Below are 20,893 nucleotides of genomic sequence, written 5' to 3'. Positions count from 1 at the left end.
CACCAGTAGATAATTAATTCAGTGTCTCACTTTTTTCTTTCATACTCAGAACTCTCTTAGGGACCTACTGTTAAAATATTTGATGTTCTGGGATTTTTAAAATGGAGGGGGTTCAATTATGAATTTGGGCCTAAAACAATTTATAATTTAAATGGTAAGACTTCGTCTTTAAAGTATTCCCTGTGAAACTTTTATTTTTGAAAGAATATTCATTGAGTCTTACATTTCAACTTCAGAATCTTGTTTAGAATAAAACAAAGACATGTTCCATTAGTTTTTCTGCTGCTTCCAGAACTTGCATCCATTCTTAAAACATTTATTGTTTCATAGATTGGCTATAATTAATCTCAATCCTCGGTGGGTACACTATCAGACTTAAGAGGTTGATCCTAGATTTGGGATGGATGGACATGTTCTGTTAGTCATGTCTGACTCTTTGTGACCCCATGAATCACAGCCTGCCAGGCTCCTCTGTCCATGGGATTTTCCAGTCAAGAATGCTGAAGTGGGTTGCCATGCCCTCCTCCAGGGGATCTTCTCAACCCAGGGATTGAACCCAAGTATCCAGCACTGCAGGAAGACTTTTTAATGTCTGACCCATCCAAGGTTTAACATGATATTATCTGTGTTACTTGGAGCAACTGCTGTAATTTCTTCGAGACATTACTTCATTTATGAAAAATAAGGATAATAGTGTACATGTCACAGAGTTGCTATGACAGAGTTAATAAAACGTACAAAGTACCTTGCACAACTTTTGGCAGAAACTAACCACGTATATTGTTAGTTCTCTTCTCTACTATTTCTTGGGTTAAACCCAGGACATGCTGATGTCATTATTATCTATGCTGACTAATTAATTTCCTGGTAGATGTTGAGAAAATTACTTTCTTGACTTGACCAGAAAAACCTAGAGAAAAGACTCTTAAATCAAAAAAACTAAATGATGATTTACTTGCCTCCAAAACGTTTAGTGTTTGCATCTATGTAAGATACAGTGATGTCATCAAGAGGCTGTTCTAACATTAAGAGAAAGGAGCTCAGGATGAGGGAGCTAGACAGCTGTGTAGCGTATCACTAGCTAGATTTTCATGTGTTGTTCCACTTACTCAGCTTTAAGTGTTGCAAATGATTTCAATATTAACTCTCTCTGCAATTTCAGATTATCTGTGCTACACTACTTACGGATTGAGTTTTATAATCTATAACTAATGAATCTATATCTTGGACAAGGTACTTAAACTACACATGGAGGCTTTCAATGACACAAATTATAAAAATTAAACTAATTTTCATTTTTTTCACAGGTGGCATATATAATATTCCTGCCAAATGATATCTTCAACTTGATTGACCAGCCCCAAACCTATCTTAGACATCCCCCCCTCCCCACCATATGCCTTCCCAAGTGTGAGAATTCTGCTAGAAAGTCTGTCAAGCCTTTATTATAATTCTGTTTGGATAATAAGGCTTAAGTGAAGCCGATTCCACAGGTGAATGTACCACTCAGCACAAAGCTGTCTTTTAAGGAACTCAAAAGATGTGTTCAAGTTATGGAAATCACCTCTGAGAAGGAGGAGTCCTAGGGTCACCCACTGTAGGTATCCACAGGGTGAGACATCTCAAATAATCTGTCTGCAGTAGAACCTCAGAGGGTCCTAAGAAGTAGGCAACCAACAGCGATGAACCAAATTATATAAGGCAAAAGGGCTGGTGGGATTTTACATGGGTGCAGCTGAAATACTACTTGAGTTCTTGTGAATTAATGATAACCACTCCTTCCCACTCTCTGAGAGAATGTGTGTCTGGCTTAGTAGGCTTTTTTTTTTTTTTTTTTTAACCTCTGGAGAGGCACAAACTTAAGCCAGAATGAAAGTCTCCAGTGAGTCAGGTCTCAGTACTCTGCTGGTTCAAACATACGATGCTTATGCTTATCTGAAACCATGCCCTTGTGTCGAAGAGAATTTTCCTTGTACCAGTGCTTACAAGGACGAGGCCTCTGTGAATGGACTGGGCATGACAGGGTTTGGACAATGAGTCTGGATGATATAATTGACTTACACTCCCAACTAGGAACAACAGTTGTAACTAAAGAGAAGCTGCAGGTCCTCAAATGAGCTACAGAACACTAAGGTTTCAACCAACCACCATATCATAGCAGGGCAGCTTTCAAAATCTTCTGTCATGAAGACTCATATTTGCTGCTTGGTGAAAACAACGGTTTTCTAAAATAGAGAAGAGCTGGGCAAGCGGTGATAATGGCCACTTTGTGCTCTGATTCCAGTATTTCCTAATCTTCAAAGACCTGGAGAGAAATAATTTGTTTCTTGTATGCTAGTGCACCTTCTTTGGGGGAATCTGGTAAATTCCCTAACAGTCTGGATCTCCAGACTAATTTTACTGTTAGACCCTGGAGTTATGGTATTCTGGAATCACTGAAAATGGGTAATGAAACTCTGGGCAAGAAAATTAACTGTGGCTACGGGCCAGTGATTCACAGAAAGTCCTTCCATGTAGCTCTGTGGGACTCGGGCACCCTGATGCTTTTACAGATAACTGGAGGAAATACTTCTTGAAGGGAAGGGGAAGGAAGGGAAGAGGGTGATGAGGGGAGGGGAGAGGAGAGAAAAGAGAAGGGGAGGAAAGAATAAATAAGATGAACAGAATAGCACTGCAAATTGGTTACTTAAGGCTTTACTGCATTTTTTACTACTACTTCTGGAGTTCTTCAGAGAAGAGTAAATATTTACTGTCAACTTAGTGAACTAAGTGGACATACCAGTTTTAAGCTGTCTGCCTTTCATTCCATCAACAGATATTCAATGTGCACTTTTCTGTGCCTCTGATGCTGAAGCTGAAACTCCAATACTTTGGTCACCTGATGTGAAAAGCTGACTCATTGGAAAAGATCCTGATGCTGGGAAAGATTGAAGGCAGGAGGAGAAAGGGATGACAGAGGATGAGATGGTTGGATGGCATCACCGACTCAATGGACATGAGTTTGAGTAAGCTCCAGGAGTTGGTGATGGACAGAGAGGCCTGGGGGGCTGCAGTCCATGGGGTCGCAAAGAGTCGGACACGTCTGAGCGATTGAACTGAACTTTTTGTGCCTCAGGCAAATATGGTACATACAGTGGTTAAAATATATATATTATTTCCCTATCCCTGCCGCCCTTATAGTGCTTATAGTTTAGTGAAGGAGACTAAACTATAAGTGACTAAACTATTAGTGAAGTGGATTAGCTCACCAACAAATTAGCATTTTAATGGTGATAATTACTGTGAAAGGAAAGTAAGAGTTCCCTGGGTAAGTGAAACAGGGAGACCTAACTTAGAGAGAGTATAAGAGAAGTTTTCTCTGAGGTAGTGACATTAAAGGATATGTACAAAATAGCTGGGGAAGAATGTGTGTTTGTTCATGTGTTGGGCTTGGAGAATCACTTCTGAGGCAGAGGGAACAGAACTTGAAAAGTCCCTGAGGGCAGGAGCCTGGTAGGTGGGAGAAGCTAGGGAAAAAAAAAAAGAGCCTTGGGAATGAGAGAAGGGAGCTCCTAAGAACCCATGGAGAGTGGAGATGGGGAGGCAGCTCTGGAAACAGCAGGCAGGGACTCATGGGCACTGTACAGAGTTTAATTTTATCTGAGATTTAGTGGATGACATTGAATGAAAGTGGTATGATTCCATGAGTGCTATGTAAAGGTCTCTTGGGTTTCTATGTGACATGGATTTGAATGGAATGGGAGTGAGCGGTGGAGCTAGGCACATGTTGAGAGGTGGCTGGGAGAGACGGTGGCTTCTGGGTGTGAGAATTGAGGACAACTGCAGAGAGGTGAACATGTAGACAAGGAGGGTGGCTGGAAAGAGGAGAGGTGCAGCCTGTGGAAGAGCTACGTATAAGTGGGGTGAGGAAAAACAAAGGATGACCCAGTCTCTTGATTTGAGAACTGCTCCAACAGAGGCACTAATGCCTGAGATGAGGAAGATGGGAGGGGAATAGGCTAATGGGAGAAGTCAAATTCAGTTCTAAACATTTAGCTTTAAGAATTATCATATAAATGTTGCATTAAGACTGCTCTGATGGAAGAGACTTCTGGTTGCCAAGGGGGAGGCAGGGAGGGAAGGACTGGAAGTTTGGAATTAGTAAATGCAAACTATGATGTATAGAAAGGATAAACAACAGGTCCTACTGTATAGCATAGATAATTATATTCAATATCCTAGGATAAACCATAATGGAAAAGAATATGAAATATATATATATAATATATTATAATATATATAATAATAATAATATATTATATATAATTATTATTATAATAATAATATATAATATATATATAATATATATAGATAGATATAATATAATATATATATATCTTAATCACTGCTGTATAGCAGAAATCAACACAACACTGTAAATCAACTATTGTTTTTGTTTAGTCACTAAGTTGTGTCTGACTCTTTGCAAGCCCCTGGACTGTAGCCCACCAGGCTCCTCTGTCCATGGGATTTTCCAGGCAAGAATACTAGAGTGAGTTGCCATTTCCTTCTCCAGGGGTTCTTCCTGACCCAGGGAACAAAGTTGTGTCTCCTGCATTGGCAGTTAGAAATTTTACCACTGAGCCAACATACTTCAATTCAAAGAAAAGAAAGAAAAAGAAAAGACTGTTCTGGTTCAGTTGTTTTAAGCAAAGATTCTAGAATCAGACATAATAGTTTGAATTCTGGCTCTGTTCTTTTCTACCTGGGCAAGCTCTTTTATTTCCTGATTCCTGAAATAGGGGTACCTATGCCAATCTCTTATGGTAAGAATACAATGAGATAATGTTTATAAAGTTGCCTTGCACATAATAGGTACTTAGACAATGGCAGTTACTATTATTTCAGTTTTCTAATAGCATCATATTATGTTAGAGAAAAGGATGAATTTTGAATCTGACATTTATAAACTCTGCCATCCAGGCAAATAAGGAACCTTACATTTCTAATTTTTAAAATAGCCTTTTACCCTCTTTTCCTACAACATAGCAAATATAAAAACAATAATTTCTACTCTAACATCTTTGATTTAGTCTTGATCCTGTAGTCCCACTGACAGGTGATAAGAAGCTTTGGAATGAAAGATTCATTTTTTTGTACTATGAGGAAGAGAAGATCAGGAATGTTTGCAGTCTGTGACCACAGGAGCTCTGTGAAAAAACAGCACTGTCTGTGTAGGAAGAATCAATACTGTGAAAATGACTATACTACCAAATGCAATCTACAGATTCAATGTAATTCCTATCAAATTAGCAATGGCATTTTTCACAGAACCAAAGCAAAAAATTTCACAATTCATATGGAGACACAAAAGACCCTGAATAGCCAAAGCAATCTTAAGAAAGAATGAAACCAGAGGAATCAACCTTCCTGACTTAAGACTATACTACAAAGCTACAGTCATCTAGACAGTAGTACTGGCACAGATGGTACTGGCACAAAAACAGAAACACAGACCAAGGGAACAAAATAGAAAGCCCATAAATAAACTCATGCACCTAAGGGTGCCTTATTTTTGACAAAGGAGCCAAGCATAAGCAATGGGGCAAAGACAGCCTCTTCAATAAATGGTGCTGGGAAACTGGAGAGCTACATGCAAAAGAATGAAATTAGAACACTTCCTAACACCATACACAAAGATAAACTCAAAATAGATTAAAGACCTAAATGTAACACCAGAAACTATAAAACAGAGAAAAACATAGGCAGAACACTTGATGACATAAATCAAAGCAAGATCCTTTAGGACCCACTTCCTAGAGTAATGGAAATAAAAACAAAAGTAAACAGGTGGGACCTAATTAAACTTAAAAGCTTTTGCACAGCAAAGGAAACTATAAGCAAGGTGAAAAGACAACCCTCAGAATGGGAGAAAATAATAGCAAATGAAACAACTGACAAAGGGTTAATTTCCAAAATATACAAGCAGCTCATACAACTCAATACCAGAAAAACAAACAACCCAATCAAAAAGTGGGAAAAAGACTTAAATAGACATTTCTCCAAAGAAGACATACAGATGGCTAACAAACACATGAAAAGATGCTCAACATTGCTCATTATTAGAGAAATGCAAATCAGAACTACAATGAGATATCACTTCATACCAGTCACAAAGGCCATCATCAAAATGTATACAAACAATAAATGCTGGAGAGGTTGTGGAGAAAAGGGAACACTCTTGCACTGTTGGTGGGAATGTAAATTGATACAGCCACTATGGAAGACGATATGGAGATTCCTTAAAAAACTAGGAATAAAACCACCATGTGACCCAGCAATCTCACTCCTAGGCATATACCCTGAGGAAACCAAAATTGAAAAAGACACATGTATCCCATTGTTCATTGCAGCACTATTTACAATAGCTAGAACATGGAAGCAACCTAGATGTCCATCAACAGATGAATGTATAAAGAAGTTGTGGTACATATACACAATGGAATATTAGTCAGCCATAAAAAAGAACACATTTGAGTCAGTTCTGATGAGGTGGATGAACCTAGAGCCTATTATACAGAATGAAGTAAGTCAGAAAGAAAAATACCTATGACTGATTCATGTTGAGGTTTAACAGAAAACAACAAAATTCTGTAAAGCAATTATCCTTCAATAAAAAAATAAATTAAAAAAAAGGAAAAAATACACCCTAAAAAAGCCCCTAAAAACATCTCTGACAAGAGAAGAGTGAACTGTGGGGAAGGCCTTACTTATTTAAGGTCAGTCTCATGTACGTTTACTGAGAAGGAACAAAAAGTGCCCACAATGTTCAAACACTAACGACAAAGGTCTTATCTAATTTTCTGGAACTATAACCTTCAACATTAAACATTAAATGTGTGATGACCACGAAACCTATAAAAACCCTTTATGTTTTTTAAGAATGCATTTTGATGTGTTTGATTAAATTGCAAATGAATTCACTAGCCTTGTGTGAACTGACCTATCATAGAAGTCATACAGATTCTTGTAATCAGAAAATGCCAGACTCCTGTGATCAACATAATCCTTTCAGGTCTTCACAAAAAAACAAGAGGAAGCTTGGTTTCCTTCCAGGTAATAGAAGGATAAAATAGGATCACATCAGCAGAGTACACTATAAAATAAAAGTGCTCTAAACATATAAGAAATTATTTTGAACATTATTAATTTAGGAGAATGACAATCTCAACATCAAATATTCTTCATTTATTTGTTCATTTATTCAATTCAACAAGAAATAAACAATGTCTTCCATGTATAGGGCACTGCAGAGGACACAGTATGGGTATGAAATAGTCCTTGTCCTTATGGAATTTATAATCTCATAGAGGAGGACAGTCACGTCTACAAATAACTAGATGACCACACTGATGGGTAAGGACTGAGGTGTATGGACAAGACATTATGGGAGTTAAGATGACAGAGAGTTGCTCTCAGCTGGGCTTACCAGATCTGGTTTCAAGAAACAGAATTAAATCTGAAAGGCTGTAAATAGGAGACTGAGAAAGCTTACATAAAAACAATAACAACAGGACTTCCCTGATGGTACAGGGGATAAGGATTCACTTGTCAAAGCAAGGGACACGAGTTTGATCCCTGGTCTGGGAGATTTCACATGCTGTGGAGCAACTAAGCCTGTGCACCACAATTACTGAGTCTGAGCTGTAGAGCCCAGGAGTCACATTTTCTGAAGCCTGGGCTCTGAAGCAAGAGAACCCAGCTCAACGAAGAGTAGCCGCCACTTGTAGCAACTAAAGAAAATGTGTGCGCAGTAACGTAGACCCAGTGTAACAGTAAATAAATAAATAAAACAATGATAAAGACAATGATATTAGAAGCACGTTTTAAAATTTCTATGTGTTCTAGGAATGTGCCAAGTACTCTGAACGTCTTAACAACTTTAAACACCACCGTAACCATGAGAAGAAGCCACCAAGACTAATCCCAACTTAACTGATGGGAAAACTGAGACTTAGAAAGGTCATACATCTAGGAGGCTGACAGCCAGACTCAAGTGTGGGTCGTTTAACCACCATATTTTAATGTGTCCAGGTAGGATGAAAGTCATGAGGAAACACACATTCATGGTAAAACACTACTCACAAATCATCCAGTGTCCAAGGAGGCTAAAACACGTGGATTTCCAGGGATACAACAAAAAACAAAACTAGAATGGTTGATCTGGAAAAGCTTGGGTAGAGTCTTAGTGTCAGAATAAAGACTGAATTTTATTTTATTGGATGGGGAGATGTCCACACAGAGATGGTGGTGGTAATTGTAGGAATAGATGACAATGTTGTAAGAGAGTATTTTTAAAGACAGGAAAAGTAAAGAGGTTGAGGGAAAAACTTTGCGATGGTCCCCTGCAATTTATTTGTTTTAAAATAAAGTAATTCTGTAGGATGTGTGGCCTGTTCAGTAGTTAATTATTAGGTGTTTCTTGTGAATTACTCCATTAGATTTCATAGTAATTTCAAGTGAGACTAACGCCAGGATATGGTGCTCCCACTGAGATGAGGTAGAAGCCTACTGGCTTTTCCTTCTTTTTTCCCTTCCTCTTCCTTTCTTATTTTGCTGCTACCAACACATCTTCTGGTGATGAGAACTAGATGCTACAGAAACAGGATGCTGGGTATTGGTATTTTCTCAAGGGAACTTATATTAAGAGTTTGACCTCAATCTGCTTCTGAGAATGCATAGTATAGAAATTCTTCAATCACCTTAAAGTTAGCCAGAGGGTCCTTACCAAAATGCTCTGATCTTCTGACTTCATGAAGACAGATCAAGGCGGTTTCTACCATAATGCAGTGGTTAAGAAGCCTGTCATTTAAGACCCAGGGGGCAGAAGGACTTAATAGTGAGTGTTATTACATGAGCAACCACACCATGTTGAGTGATAGGACTAGGGCATCTGCTAGCCATTTTCAGTGTCAAAACTACAGAGACCACTAGTAAAATACAAGTGACTTATTCCTTTGATATTATGACTGTTGGGGTCAACTTGACACTTTAGTACCTACTGTGTGTTATGTGTTAGTCGCTCAGTTGTGCCCGACTCTTTGTGACCCCATGGACTGTAGCCCACCAGGCTCCTCTGTCCGTGAGATTTTCCAGGCAAGCATACTGGAGTGGGTTACCATTTCTTTCTCCAGGGGATCTTCCCAACCCAGGGATCGAACGTGGGTCTCCTGCGCTGCAGGCAGATTCTTTACCGACTGAGCTACAAGGGAAGCTCTGTTAATACCTACTGGTATACCACAAATAACTCTAAAACCTTAGTAACTCAAATAATAATTCTACTATGAACCAGGCACTGAACAAAAATAACCAAAATATGGAGAAAAAAGGTAGAAGAGTTTCATGCTTAAAAAGGAAATTGATGGTCTGTTTCTTTGGATGTTATATCCTATAGTTGTAGACTATAATAGTTAATGGAAGATCTGAAGAAGGGTAATTTTCCCCAGTGAAAGACTGATTTTTTTCTCTTAGAAGTTATAACAACATATTGAGTATAGTTCACCGTACTATATAGTAGGTCCTTGTTGGTTATCTATTTTGTATATAGTAGTGTGTATACGTGAATCCCAAAGAAACCCCATATATAGGCTTCCCAAATGGAACTAATGGTAAAGAACCCATCTGCCAGTGTGGGAGACATAAGAGATGCAGGTTTGATCCCTGGTTCAGGAAGATTCCCTGGAGGAGGGCATGGCAACCCACTCCAGCATTCTTGCCTGTAGAATCCCATGGACAGAGGAGCCTGGCAGCCTACAGTCCATAAGGCTGCAGTGAGTTGGACAAGACTGAAGCAACTTAACTCTTATGCATATATACACATGTGTGTGTGTGTGTGTGTGTGTGTGTGTGTGTGTGTGTATGTATATATAACAGAATATAGTTATATGGGTATATATAAACCATATATAAAAAAGTTTCAATTTTATACCTGAAACTAACACAACACTGTAAATCAACCATACTTCAATAAAATTTCTTTTAAAAAAAGGTTGCTTAAGTTCATTTTACAAAGAGGAATATACAGTTAGCATCCAACCACAGGGAAAAGTAATCTTGACTAGTACTTTGGTAGTACTCTAAAAAGATGGCCTAGAACTGCCCTACAGTCAGTTGAAGTGCTTGTCTGCTCTCTCCTGAAAAGGAAATGCAATTCTAGTCTACCTAATACATATACATGACTTCAAAGAAACTTACCATGCGATGAGAGATTTCCCCTGATGGGGTTCAGTCAGTTTTTCATCTTTTAAAATACACTAAATTAAAGGGCTAATTTTCCCCCTTCAGGGATGTGTTTAATTTTAAAAGTATAATATGCAATCTGAAAGTGAGGGAATTTTAACCAACTTTTCATTAACTTATTAAATGTCTCAGAATGCCAGTATCAAGATCCTTGCAGATAATGACTTCACAGCAGCATGTTGGCCTTATGCCTACTCTGGGAATGATGGAAAATAATCTCTGGGAAATTTGTAACTGTCAGTAGGACTGCTGTGTTTGACATGATTAACAAAGGAAATGACCAACTTTCCTTTAGAATAGTGGTTTAAGTTGTAATCATTTTGTGTGCTAAATTGCTTCAGTTGGGTCCGACTCTTTGTGACCCTATGGACCGTAGCCCACCAGGATCCTCTCTCCATGGGATTCTCCAAGAATTCTCCAGGTAAGGATACTGGAGTGGGTTGCCATTCCCTTCTCCAGATCTTCCCAACCCAGGGATTGAACCTACGTCTCTAACATCTCCTGCATTGGCAGGTGGGTTCTTTATCACTAGCGCCACCTGTGAAGTGAAGTGAAGTGAACTGAAGTGATGTGGCTCAGTCGTGTCTGACTCTTTGCGACCCCATGGACTGTAGCCTACCAGACTCCTCCGTCCATGGAATTTTCCAGACAAGAACACTGGAGTGTGTTGCCATTTCCTTCTCCAGGTGATCTTCCCAACCCAGGGATAGAACCTGGGTCTCCTGCATTGCAGGCAGATTCTGTACTATCTGAGCCACGAGGGAAGCCAGTTTAATTCAGTTTAAACAAGAGTTAAATGTTATTTTAAACTATTTTTATTTATAATATTTTATTTTGATTACATCAATAAAAAAAGGTTAACTTCTGAAATCTTTTAAGAGACACTAGTAAATTCAAAGAGTCATAGGATATTGGAGCTGGAAAGACCTTTGAAATGATGTAGTCTAAGTCCCCTCATTTTACAAATGGCCCAAAAGACTGAAAATACCCTTCTGATTCTATCACACAGATATCATCTAAAATATTGTTAAATGGGCCCTTAAGGAAAAGATAAATATTAACTTACTATTCCATGTCACTCCTGCTTTGATACCACTATTCATCCCCTTCACACTAAATGTAACACTAAACTTCTAGAAGTAGCTCCTGAATGATATTCCAAAGTATTCTATTCTTACGTTAGTGTTACTCAGGTATTGCCAGTGAGTACCTCTTACACTCAAATCAGATAATCTAAATTGCTTCAAAAGAAGCCCAATATCCAAGAAATGTACCATATGATTGCTGTTACAGACAGTTCAAAAATTAGGAGAATACATTTAAGGCTTAGGAAGTCAAGACAGGAGTCAAACTGGCAGAAAAGATGTGGTAGCAATTGAGAGGTGGCGCAGTGTGGATTCTGGTGATGATGGTTGCTGTTTTCTATTTCTTGACCTGGTTGGAAAATATGTAAGTGAAAATTCAGCAAGCTGTACAAGTAAAATCTTAGCACTTTTCTATTTGTGTATTACTATACTATGAAAGTAAATTAAAAACAAATCCATTCATTTAAAATAAAAAATCTAGCTTTTAAAGCTTAGGGTAAATTTCTCCTTACCTACTTCTTCTATTTCCAAATAGGACAAGTGGTTCTGAATTCAAATACATAAAAGTGAGTGAGGTGAGTAGGAATAAGAAGATTCTGCAAAAATTCATTTTTTAGATAAAAATAGAGAAAGTATAAGAAAACCTACTTTTAATCATAGAAAAGTAACAGTCTTAATAAACTGCTGCTGCCATTTAAAAATTAGACTTCTTTCATATAGGAAACTCCCTGAAAAAAAAAAAAAAAAGGAAACTCCCTGGGCTTCTGTTTATGATATTTTCTATGAATAGGAGAAGGTTATGTTGGGGACTCAACAAGGAAGCATGTGAATCATAAATACTTTTAAGGCCCTTGAAAAATTCAGTTTCTAGTAAATTGAGATCATCTGGAAGAAAATGATTTGCCCCTAGAAAATACAAATAGTGGTCAATTTACTCTTCATACTTATGACTGAGAAGTGACTAGTGGAAGTTATATATCTTGATCTTCATATTCTGGAAAAATGAAATGCAAAGCACAGCCAAGATTCAGTGTGGTAACACCAATAAACCTATATAACTTTTTGGTTGCAACAAAAGTAATCATCTCTTCTGAAGACTCATAACATTCAAATCCATCCCTGATGAAACAATCACTTGAAAATCATTAATACTATTTTATGTTTGCTTAGGAATAAACGTAAGTAAGGACTAGCTGTACAGCTGGGCAAAGATGTAATACAGTTGGGTATTTCTAAGAAAAGAGTAACATCTTTCTCAGTATTCTTGGTTCTGTGTGCTGATTTAGTCCAAGGAAATAGAAGGAAAAATTTGAAGCCAAGCAGAGAAATAGTCAAGAGTCATGATTTATAGGAACTCAGAAAAACACCACAGGTAGGTTAAGGGGTTTTATGACTTAAAGATTCATAATGTCATTTGGAAAGGTAAGATGATATCATGATGTAACTTCATTTTAAACCTACAAGATAAACATTGATATTTTGCTTTATTTTATACACACTCACTTAATGATGATTAGTTGTAAGAACAGATAAACTAAACTCTTACTTCCTCCTAGACCCTATCTTACCAGTCTTATCACAATAAATTTTCTTGAAAAATTTTATCACCAACTAAATTCAACTTTAGTTGATAAAATTGACAGTTTCAACAGCTTTCCCAAATATACTACTGAATATGCTAAAATTTTTGATCTGAGATTTACTAAAAAATATATCTTGATTAATATCAATGAGTCAGAGGGATGATATATCAATATCTCTGCACACATATACATGCAAGTGTTTCCTGCAAAATAATTTGTGTATTTTTGGTAGCATATAAACAAATACAATCAATATTTATATTTATGATTATAGACATATACCTGCTTCCTGAGTTATAATGTGACATCATTTTAATAGTATGTAAATAAATGAAAGTGTTAAAAGTAAAATCAAAGCATTAAGAATGTTCTGAGTGGCAAACGAAAGGCTGCTTCATATCATGGTTCATCCAGGAAACATACATTCAGTTTACCATGGGATCCCACCACATACCCATCAGAATAGTCACCATAAAACAGACTGAGAATACCATGTGTTGGTGAGGATGTGAAATTAATGAAAATTTTCATATGCTGTTAGTGGGAATAAAATATTTAACATTTGACTGTGTCTTTGAATGGGCATCTATTACTTTCATCAGCTCAACATTATCTGCTTTGGGGAAGTGCCGTTTTTTTGACTCATCCTGTTCAATATACACTCCATCCTCCTCTACCAAACAGCAGTTCAGTTGCTCAGTCATGTCCGACTCTTTGAGACCCCATGGACTGCAGCACACCAGGTCTCCCAGATTTTTTTTCGAGTATCCTAAAAATACTAGAATTTTTTCTCAAAAACAAAAATGAGAGTGGTAAACTATTTTTAATGGTACTTTGACTTCCAGATAGTTTGAAGGAAATACCAATTGGACATCTCAGAGTAAGTAGCAGGCTACATTGTATAAGCCACTCATTTTACTCCTTTTAAGGAGAAAGAATGACAAAAGCTGCAAAAACAAACAACAGCAACAAAAAAACGTGTAGTAAAAATAGGGGAAACTTTTTGTTTTTATAAAAGGAAAGGTTGGTCAGTATTTGACGAACAGCCATTCTAACTGAAAGTATCTCATATTCTGATTTTCTAAGGGGCCATTCTTACTTCTTTCCACAAATTGTCATTCTTAATTATCTGACCATATCTACGCCTAATGCCATCTTAACATAATTAGTGAAACAGAAATAGAAAATGAAAGAAAGAAAAAACAGAGAAAAAGGAGAATAACAGTAGAGAAATATCAGAAAAAATTTAAGTAAGACAATTAGAATAGTGAAAAGTATTGACAGGTGAAAAACAGCAGAATGTAAGAAAAGAAAGGGGAGGCTGGAAAGGGAAGGAGGAAGAAAGGGAGCTAGAGAATGAGGAACAGAATGAGAAAAGGATGAGGGAGAGAAAGTCGGCAGGTGCAAGAGAGGTGAACAGAAAAGAGAAAAAGGAATTTAAAAAGAAATTTAAAAAATGAAAATCAAAGTTTGCTCACCTGCTATATAAAGTCAGCAAAACTTAGAAGAATAATATAATAAATATACTGTATGAATAAATAATTTTCTTCTCAAAAATGTCTTTTTGTGAAAATAAGAACTCTTATGCTAAGACTTTCAATTCAAAAGTCCTATGCTGAAATCTGTTATGAAATTAGATATAATCAGACTGGCTAGCCCAGATGTGGAGTCCAGTTATATTTAACAACTTAGGGTATGATTTTAAAAATTAGTGGACATGTGATGGAGTCTTTATTAAATAATTCAGGGATATTAGGTAACTTTAGAAAAAATGAATATTTAAATTCTAAGCAAAATACTATATCTAAGTTTTAAAAAAAGAAACTTGCATATGTCAGAAAGGGCATATAAACAACTAAAAAAATTTTTTACAAAACACTGATAAGAACCAGTATCCTTAATATATACATAGCTACACAAACCAATTAAAAAAAAAAAAACTCCAATAGGAAAAAGAAAACTAACAATACCTCCAACAGAAAAAAGGAATACAGAACATAAACAGACAATGCAAAACAAAAATGGCTAGTGTTCATGTGAAAAAACATTTATTTGCACTAGAAAATTTTTAAAAAGTAAAGTAAAATATGAATGCAACTTTTTACTTAAATTAAAAAAATTAAAAACATAGTATTCAAAGTTGTATCTGGAAAAAAAAAACAACAAAGTTGTATCTGGTGCTCTGATGAGATAGGTACATTTAAAATACTGTTGGCAGTAATATAAAATAGTATAATCTTTATAGAAGACAACCAGAATTATGTATCAAATATTTTAAAAAGAAATATGCCCTTTGACTTAATGAAGTCAGAAATCAAAGATTTGGGTAAAAGAATATTAATTCCAGTTATTTATAATAGCATTCTGTTGGGAAATGGTTATGTAAATAAAGTCTTTATTTTGGGGTATGGTATAAAGTAAGAAATTAATTGAATTTTTTCCCATGCGGCTAACTAACTGACCCAGTAGCACTGACTGACTAGCTCAGTCGTTCCCCACTAATGTAAGGCTATACTTCTGTAGTGGTCTGTGGCATTGGACTCTCTTCCATTGGTTTATTTATTACCCCATGTAAATATTACACAGACTTAACGGCACAATTTTAGAATGAGTCTTGATGTTGGATGCAACAAGTTTCTCTACTTTTATATTGTTTCAAAAACATTTTGGCTGTTTCTCCCCTCTCCACTTTTCCTAATCCATACACATTTTAGAAATAGCTCTTAAAAGTCCTCTGAAGATCCTTCTGAGATTTTGAACAGAATTTATGGATGCATTTGAGAGAAATGATATATTTTAGATATTAAAACTCCCCACTCAAGATTATGACACAGGTCCTTATTAAGTCTTGTTTTACATATATGAATATCTGTATCCATACCAACGTTTATATCTAATGGGAACATTCAACTTTTGCTGTGTTTGTTTATATGCTAAGTCACCTCAATTGTGTTCGACTCTTTGTGACCCTGTGAACTGCAGCCCGCCAGGCTCCTCTGTCCACAGGATTCTCCAGGCAAGAATACTGGAGTGGGTTGCCATGCCCACCTCCAGAGGGTCTTCCTGACCCAGGAATCGAACTCGAATTTCTTGTGTCTCCTGCCTCCGCAGGAAGGTTCTTAACCACTAGTGCCACTTGGGAAGTGAGGGGTATGAATCTAAAAATCTGTCACACAGAATGATGTAAGTCAGGAAGAAAAAAACAAATGTTGCATGTTACATTTATGTGGAATCTAGGAAATGGTACTGATCAGCCTATTTGCATGGCAGGAATAGAGACACAGATGTAGAGAAAGGACTTGTGGACACAACAGGGGACGGAGAAGGGGGGCCAGGTTGAGAGAATGGCACGGAAACGTATACACAACCAAATGTTAAACAGATAGCTGGTGGGAAAACGACATGTAACCCAGGGAGCCCAGCCTGGTGCCCTGTGATGACCCAGAAGGCATGGGATGGGGCTGGAGTGGGAGGAAGGCTCGAGAGGGAGGGGATAGATGCACAGTGACAGCTGAATCACACTGCTGTAGAGCAGCAAACAACACGACATTGGAAAGCCATGATCCTCCAGGTGAAAATGAATGTTAAAAACAGGAGGATAACTGCTTTACAACGTTGAGCTAGTGTCTGCTGGGATCACAGTTTCTGAGTGTGTGTTTGGCGTGTACCTGTTTACTATCTCTCCTCCTCGTCAATTTCAAGCTTCATAAAGGCAGAAACCAGGTCTGTTCTGTTTATGTCTATAGTCTGTGTACTTGTCACTTAGCTTAAATATTAAAAAAAGAAAAATTTGTAGACTGAATGAGTTAAACATGTCAAACATTTGCTTCAATTTTTAACATTCATAATTCATTGGATCATCACTTAAAATATATCTTATTTGTATAATTTTATTTTATCTTCTTCACTGCCTTTCAAAATAGGCATTGATAGTCTCCATTTGACAAAGGAGGTGACTTAAGGCACAGGGAAATACGTTAACATGCTTAAACTAATAGCTAGAAATCGGTAGAATTGAAAACAGAACCCAAACTGTCTAACTCAAAAGACATATAAAAATAAAAAAAAGGAAGAAAAGAGGAAGAAAGAGAAAGCAAGGGAAAGGAAGAACAGAGGGAGAAGAGCTCATTCATCCCTGACCTTTCCATCTCAAGAGCATATCATACCACTTACTCTAAGATCTCTTTAACTCTCAAACTTTACATCTTTTAGGAAGCCTCATACCTCATACATTTCAGGCCAGTAGACAGACTGAGAACACTTTCAAGCAACACTCTTCTACATGAATCATACAGAGTGGGAAACAAAGGAGTTTGCAGTTCCAGAGTAAGTCTCTTTTGCTCAGCTACATTTTACCAACATAGAACTAGCTAGTTAAGTCAGGCACACAATCAAGTCTGAAAATTTTAAGGAGTATTTACAGCATGATTTAAGTTTCAATTTCAGGTTCCAATTCATTATTTCATAATTTCTCTGCCTTAGTCAACATTACACAAAACTTTGACACTCTCTTCCCATTGAAAAGGCATGTGAGAATAACTTTCCAGTTTTACTATCGTTGAGAGGGTAGACATAGAATTACTTTTTACTGGAATCACTATTTCAGGAAAGGATACTGTACTCAACTTCTCATTTTAGTCAAGGATACAATACGTTCCCTTTCTTTTCTTTGTCCCTAAGTCTGATGATAAAATGGTAATTTCCATTAATTCTGATTAGCTGGCTTCACATAGCGAAGTTACAAGAAGGAAAGGAACCTCTTACTGTCTCTAGTCTCCATGTAGTAAAACAAAAGTACCAACCCCTAAGTTATTAATACTGTTTTTGTGAACTGGAGGGAGAAAATACTTTCCTGCCAAAGGGTAATCGATGTATAAGAGCTGATTGCTAGGTGAAACATGCTGACAGAATGAGATGCTTTTATAGATTCTATCGACACGAGAACTCTAAATTGCTGAGAAGGGACCCTCACCTTTTCCTGAACTCAAACAGAGGACTACTATAGCACTGATGAAATTCTGTCTGCTACAGGAGGACATAACAGTTCATTCTTAATCCAAAGGGGCTTATCAGCAATGGACAGCGACATGATGTCGACTTCGAGATCCCAACCTCAGTTTCCGACATACCCATGACCGAGACATCATATTCGATCAGCAGCGTCGCTTCTTGCCCACACTGTTTGAGAATACTCATGGCCTCAGCATGCGTGGTTCCAAGAAGTCGAATTCCGTCCACACTGAGTAGCCTATCCCCAGGTCTGATTGTGCCCTCTCTGAAGGGAGAATAAAGAAACAGTCACTACTTCAGCATTGTGGGGCTTAACATTAATAGCCACTTAGCCAAAGCGGCTCTTTCACACACAGTCTACCATCCACTCCATTTGCATTTCCTTCTAGGCATCACGTGTGACATTAATAGAAGGAACCCTGAACAGAAAATTGCTGCAATATGAAAATCAGTAATAAGAAAATAACAACACAGTAGCAAATAACCAAGTCACCCACGATGAACTCTTGGGGTGCAAGAGTAATAAAGGCACATTATCTCTTTTCTAGGTTTTTTTTTTCTTGTGCCCAAATGTCTAAAATTGATTTATTAAAGCCCAGGAAATAGCACTCACCTATTTTCCCAAAGCGTGGTGAGCAGAAAAGCCTGCTGATTCCATTCGATTTATCACCAGTGAACCCAAGCTGGAGAGAGAACGCTGGTGAAAAATTTCCCTAGTCTCTACATTTTCCTACTGATTTATAAGGCCATTTGATGATCATTAAATTGATTCAGTCTCATATTCCCTGGAAAAGGCAGGCAAATACTTTTCTCCCTTCTGTGGACACAGACACTCAAGGCCGTGGGAGAAGATGCCTCAGCACAATACTGACATCACTAAAGTGCAGCCAGAGAGGCTTCCAGATAATAGCCCTCCGGTGAGGGAGAGTCAACAAAGAAGAGAAAATCAAATGTGGGGATTACAAGCTTAGGCTCTGGGAAGAATAAAAATGATGTCTTAGACATCTTTCACCAAGACAACTCTCCATGTAATTTAACTCTAAAATTTCATCTTAAAATTTTTGGTTTCCTTTGTATGTGTTAGTTGCTCAACCACATCCGACTCTATACGACTCCATGGACAGGAGCCTGCCAGGCTCCTCTGTCCATGGAATTCTCCAGGCAAGAACACTGGAGTGGGCTGCCATTTCCTTCTCCAGGGGATCTTTCTGACCCAGGGATCAAACTTGGGTCTCCTGCATTGCAGGCAGACCGTCGGAGCCACCAGGGTTTCCCTTAGTTTTACATTAATTTGGTAAAATGTTCACAAACTAGGGGGCTGCTCTTGACATTTCTGCCAACCCCAACTCACAATATTAATAACAAATGGAAATATTCTTATTTGCCTCAGGAAGAATAATTCACAAAAAAAGCATGAGAAGAAAACAACAAGAACAACAACAACAAAATTTCCCTGGGAATTTTGACTTTGTATTATCCTCCACAAAGGCAAATAACTTTAGCATAGGGGAGAACCCAAGTGTCTTCATATATTCTCATTTTATATTAAACTTCAAGTTTTTAAAAAAAGTGAGCTAAGAGTATGAACTTTGAAGGAAAATAAATCTAAATTCCTATCCTAGCTGGCAAGTCATTTAAGCATATGGTTCCTCCGTTTAGTCATCTGTAGATGTGGATAAAAATACCTCATTTAGTGGATGGTTGTGAGGATAAAATAAGACAATGTCTGCTAAGTACTTAGAACAGTTCTTGGCCCATGGTAATCACTCAACAAGCAGTATTTACTATTATTATTGCTCTATCTAGTGCTTATGAAAGGTTTAAAAAAATCCATTCTGAAACATTTTGTGCAGAGTTGGGGGTAATCAGTACATTTTCCTCTTCTCTCCTATCCAGTGGTGGGAGTTGTATTCCCTCCCATTGTGGAGCAGACTTTTGTTGTGGGAAGTTAATACAAAGACAAGTATCTCTTGAGACGTCTAAGCTGTGTGCTCATTTGGGACTTCCCCATCCAAAAGGTTTATGTAGGAAATCTTCAAATTAGCAAGGTAGAAACACTAACACCAACAATATTCCTTCCTTTTTACTAAAAATCACTTCTATTCTGACATTCATAGTCATCATCAAGGCATAATAATTATGACAAGGATGTCTGCAATAGTAAGAGTCAGAACCTCATCATCTATCTTTCCAGGTTAGGAGATTAGCAATTGGAAAAGATACATCTCAAGGACCCACTGTAAAAGGGCCAGATGCTTTTTATTAAATGCCTCCAGTATGACAGGCCCCTTGCAATGCACCATAAATCTCTAATCCTTAATAAAATGAAAAACCTTGAAAAGTAGGCGTTATCCTCTACATTTTACATTTGGAGGGAACTGAGCGGAGAACTGTTAAGTCACACGCCAAAAACATAGGGTGGTAAGCGTTGAATCTGGGGTCAAACTTACTTTCTTCTGATTCTTCAGCCTGAATGCTTTTGTTTTCACATTCCAACATATTTAATATCTATCTGTTACAATGAAATTTTTAATTCATCAACTTCTCTGCCAAAGTGCCCAGCTTCATTTAGTCCATTTGGATAGTGACACAGAAGAAGAAGTTTACCTGTCAGCAGGCCCTCCTGGACGAACACAAGTTATCACAACTGGACGTGATTTATTTCTATCGTCATGTGCTCCCCCTAGCAAAGAAAAGGAATACAGCTTTAAAAAACACTTTTTATTGTTGCCATTAAAAAATTCACTTACAAAATGCCAGTGGAGAAACTGAAATACATTTCACTGTTGTGTGAAGGAACATATATGCTTTCTCTCTGACACATAATAAAAATCTTATTCATTTTATATAGAATATATTGTTGACGTTAACATTTCCCCACTTCTAAATAAATATGTGGCTCTAATCAAGGGTGAGCTATAAAATGCTTAACAGCTA

At 37.4% G+C, this 20,893-nt stretch overlaps 1 protein-coding gene across 3 annotated transcripts in view; it reads right to left on the bottom strand.

Annotated features, from left to right (window-relative positions):
- GRIP1 (glutamate receptor interacting protein 1) overlaps positions 1-20,893 on the bottom strand; it is a 442,838-nt gene that overhangs the window by 127,305 nt on the left and 294,640 nt on the right. For all 3 annotated transcript variants that reach the window (XM_061130617.1, XM_061130618.1, XM_061130619.1), the window contains exons 6-7: positions 20,564-20,639; positions 18,076-18,221 (exon numbers count right to left, since the gene is read on the bottom strand). In XM_061130617.1, coding sequence (XP_060986600.1) covers positions 18,076-18,221; positions 20,564-20,639 — 222 coding nt within the window. The remainder of the gene's footprint in view (positions 1-18,075; positions 18,222-20,563; positions 20,640-20,893) is intronic.

The sequence above is a fragment of the Dama dama genome, chromosome 3, assembly GCF_033118175.1.
Source record: "Dama dama isolate Ldn47 chromosome 3, ASM3311817v1, whole genome shotgun sequence".
In the NCBI taxonomy this organism is placed as follows: Eukaryota; Metazoa; Chordata; class Mammalia; order Artiodactyla; family Cervidae; genus Dama; species Dama dama.
The sequence above is the reverse complement of the archived record's forward strand: the minus strand, read 5'-3'. Positions and strand labels throughout refer to the sequence as shown.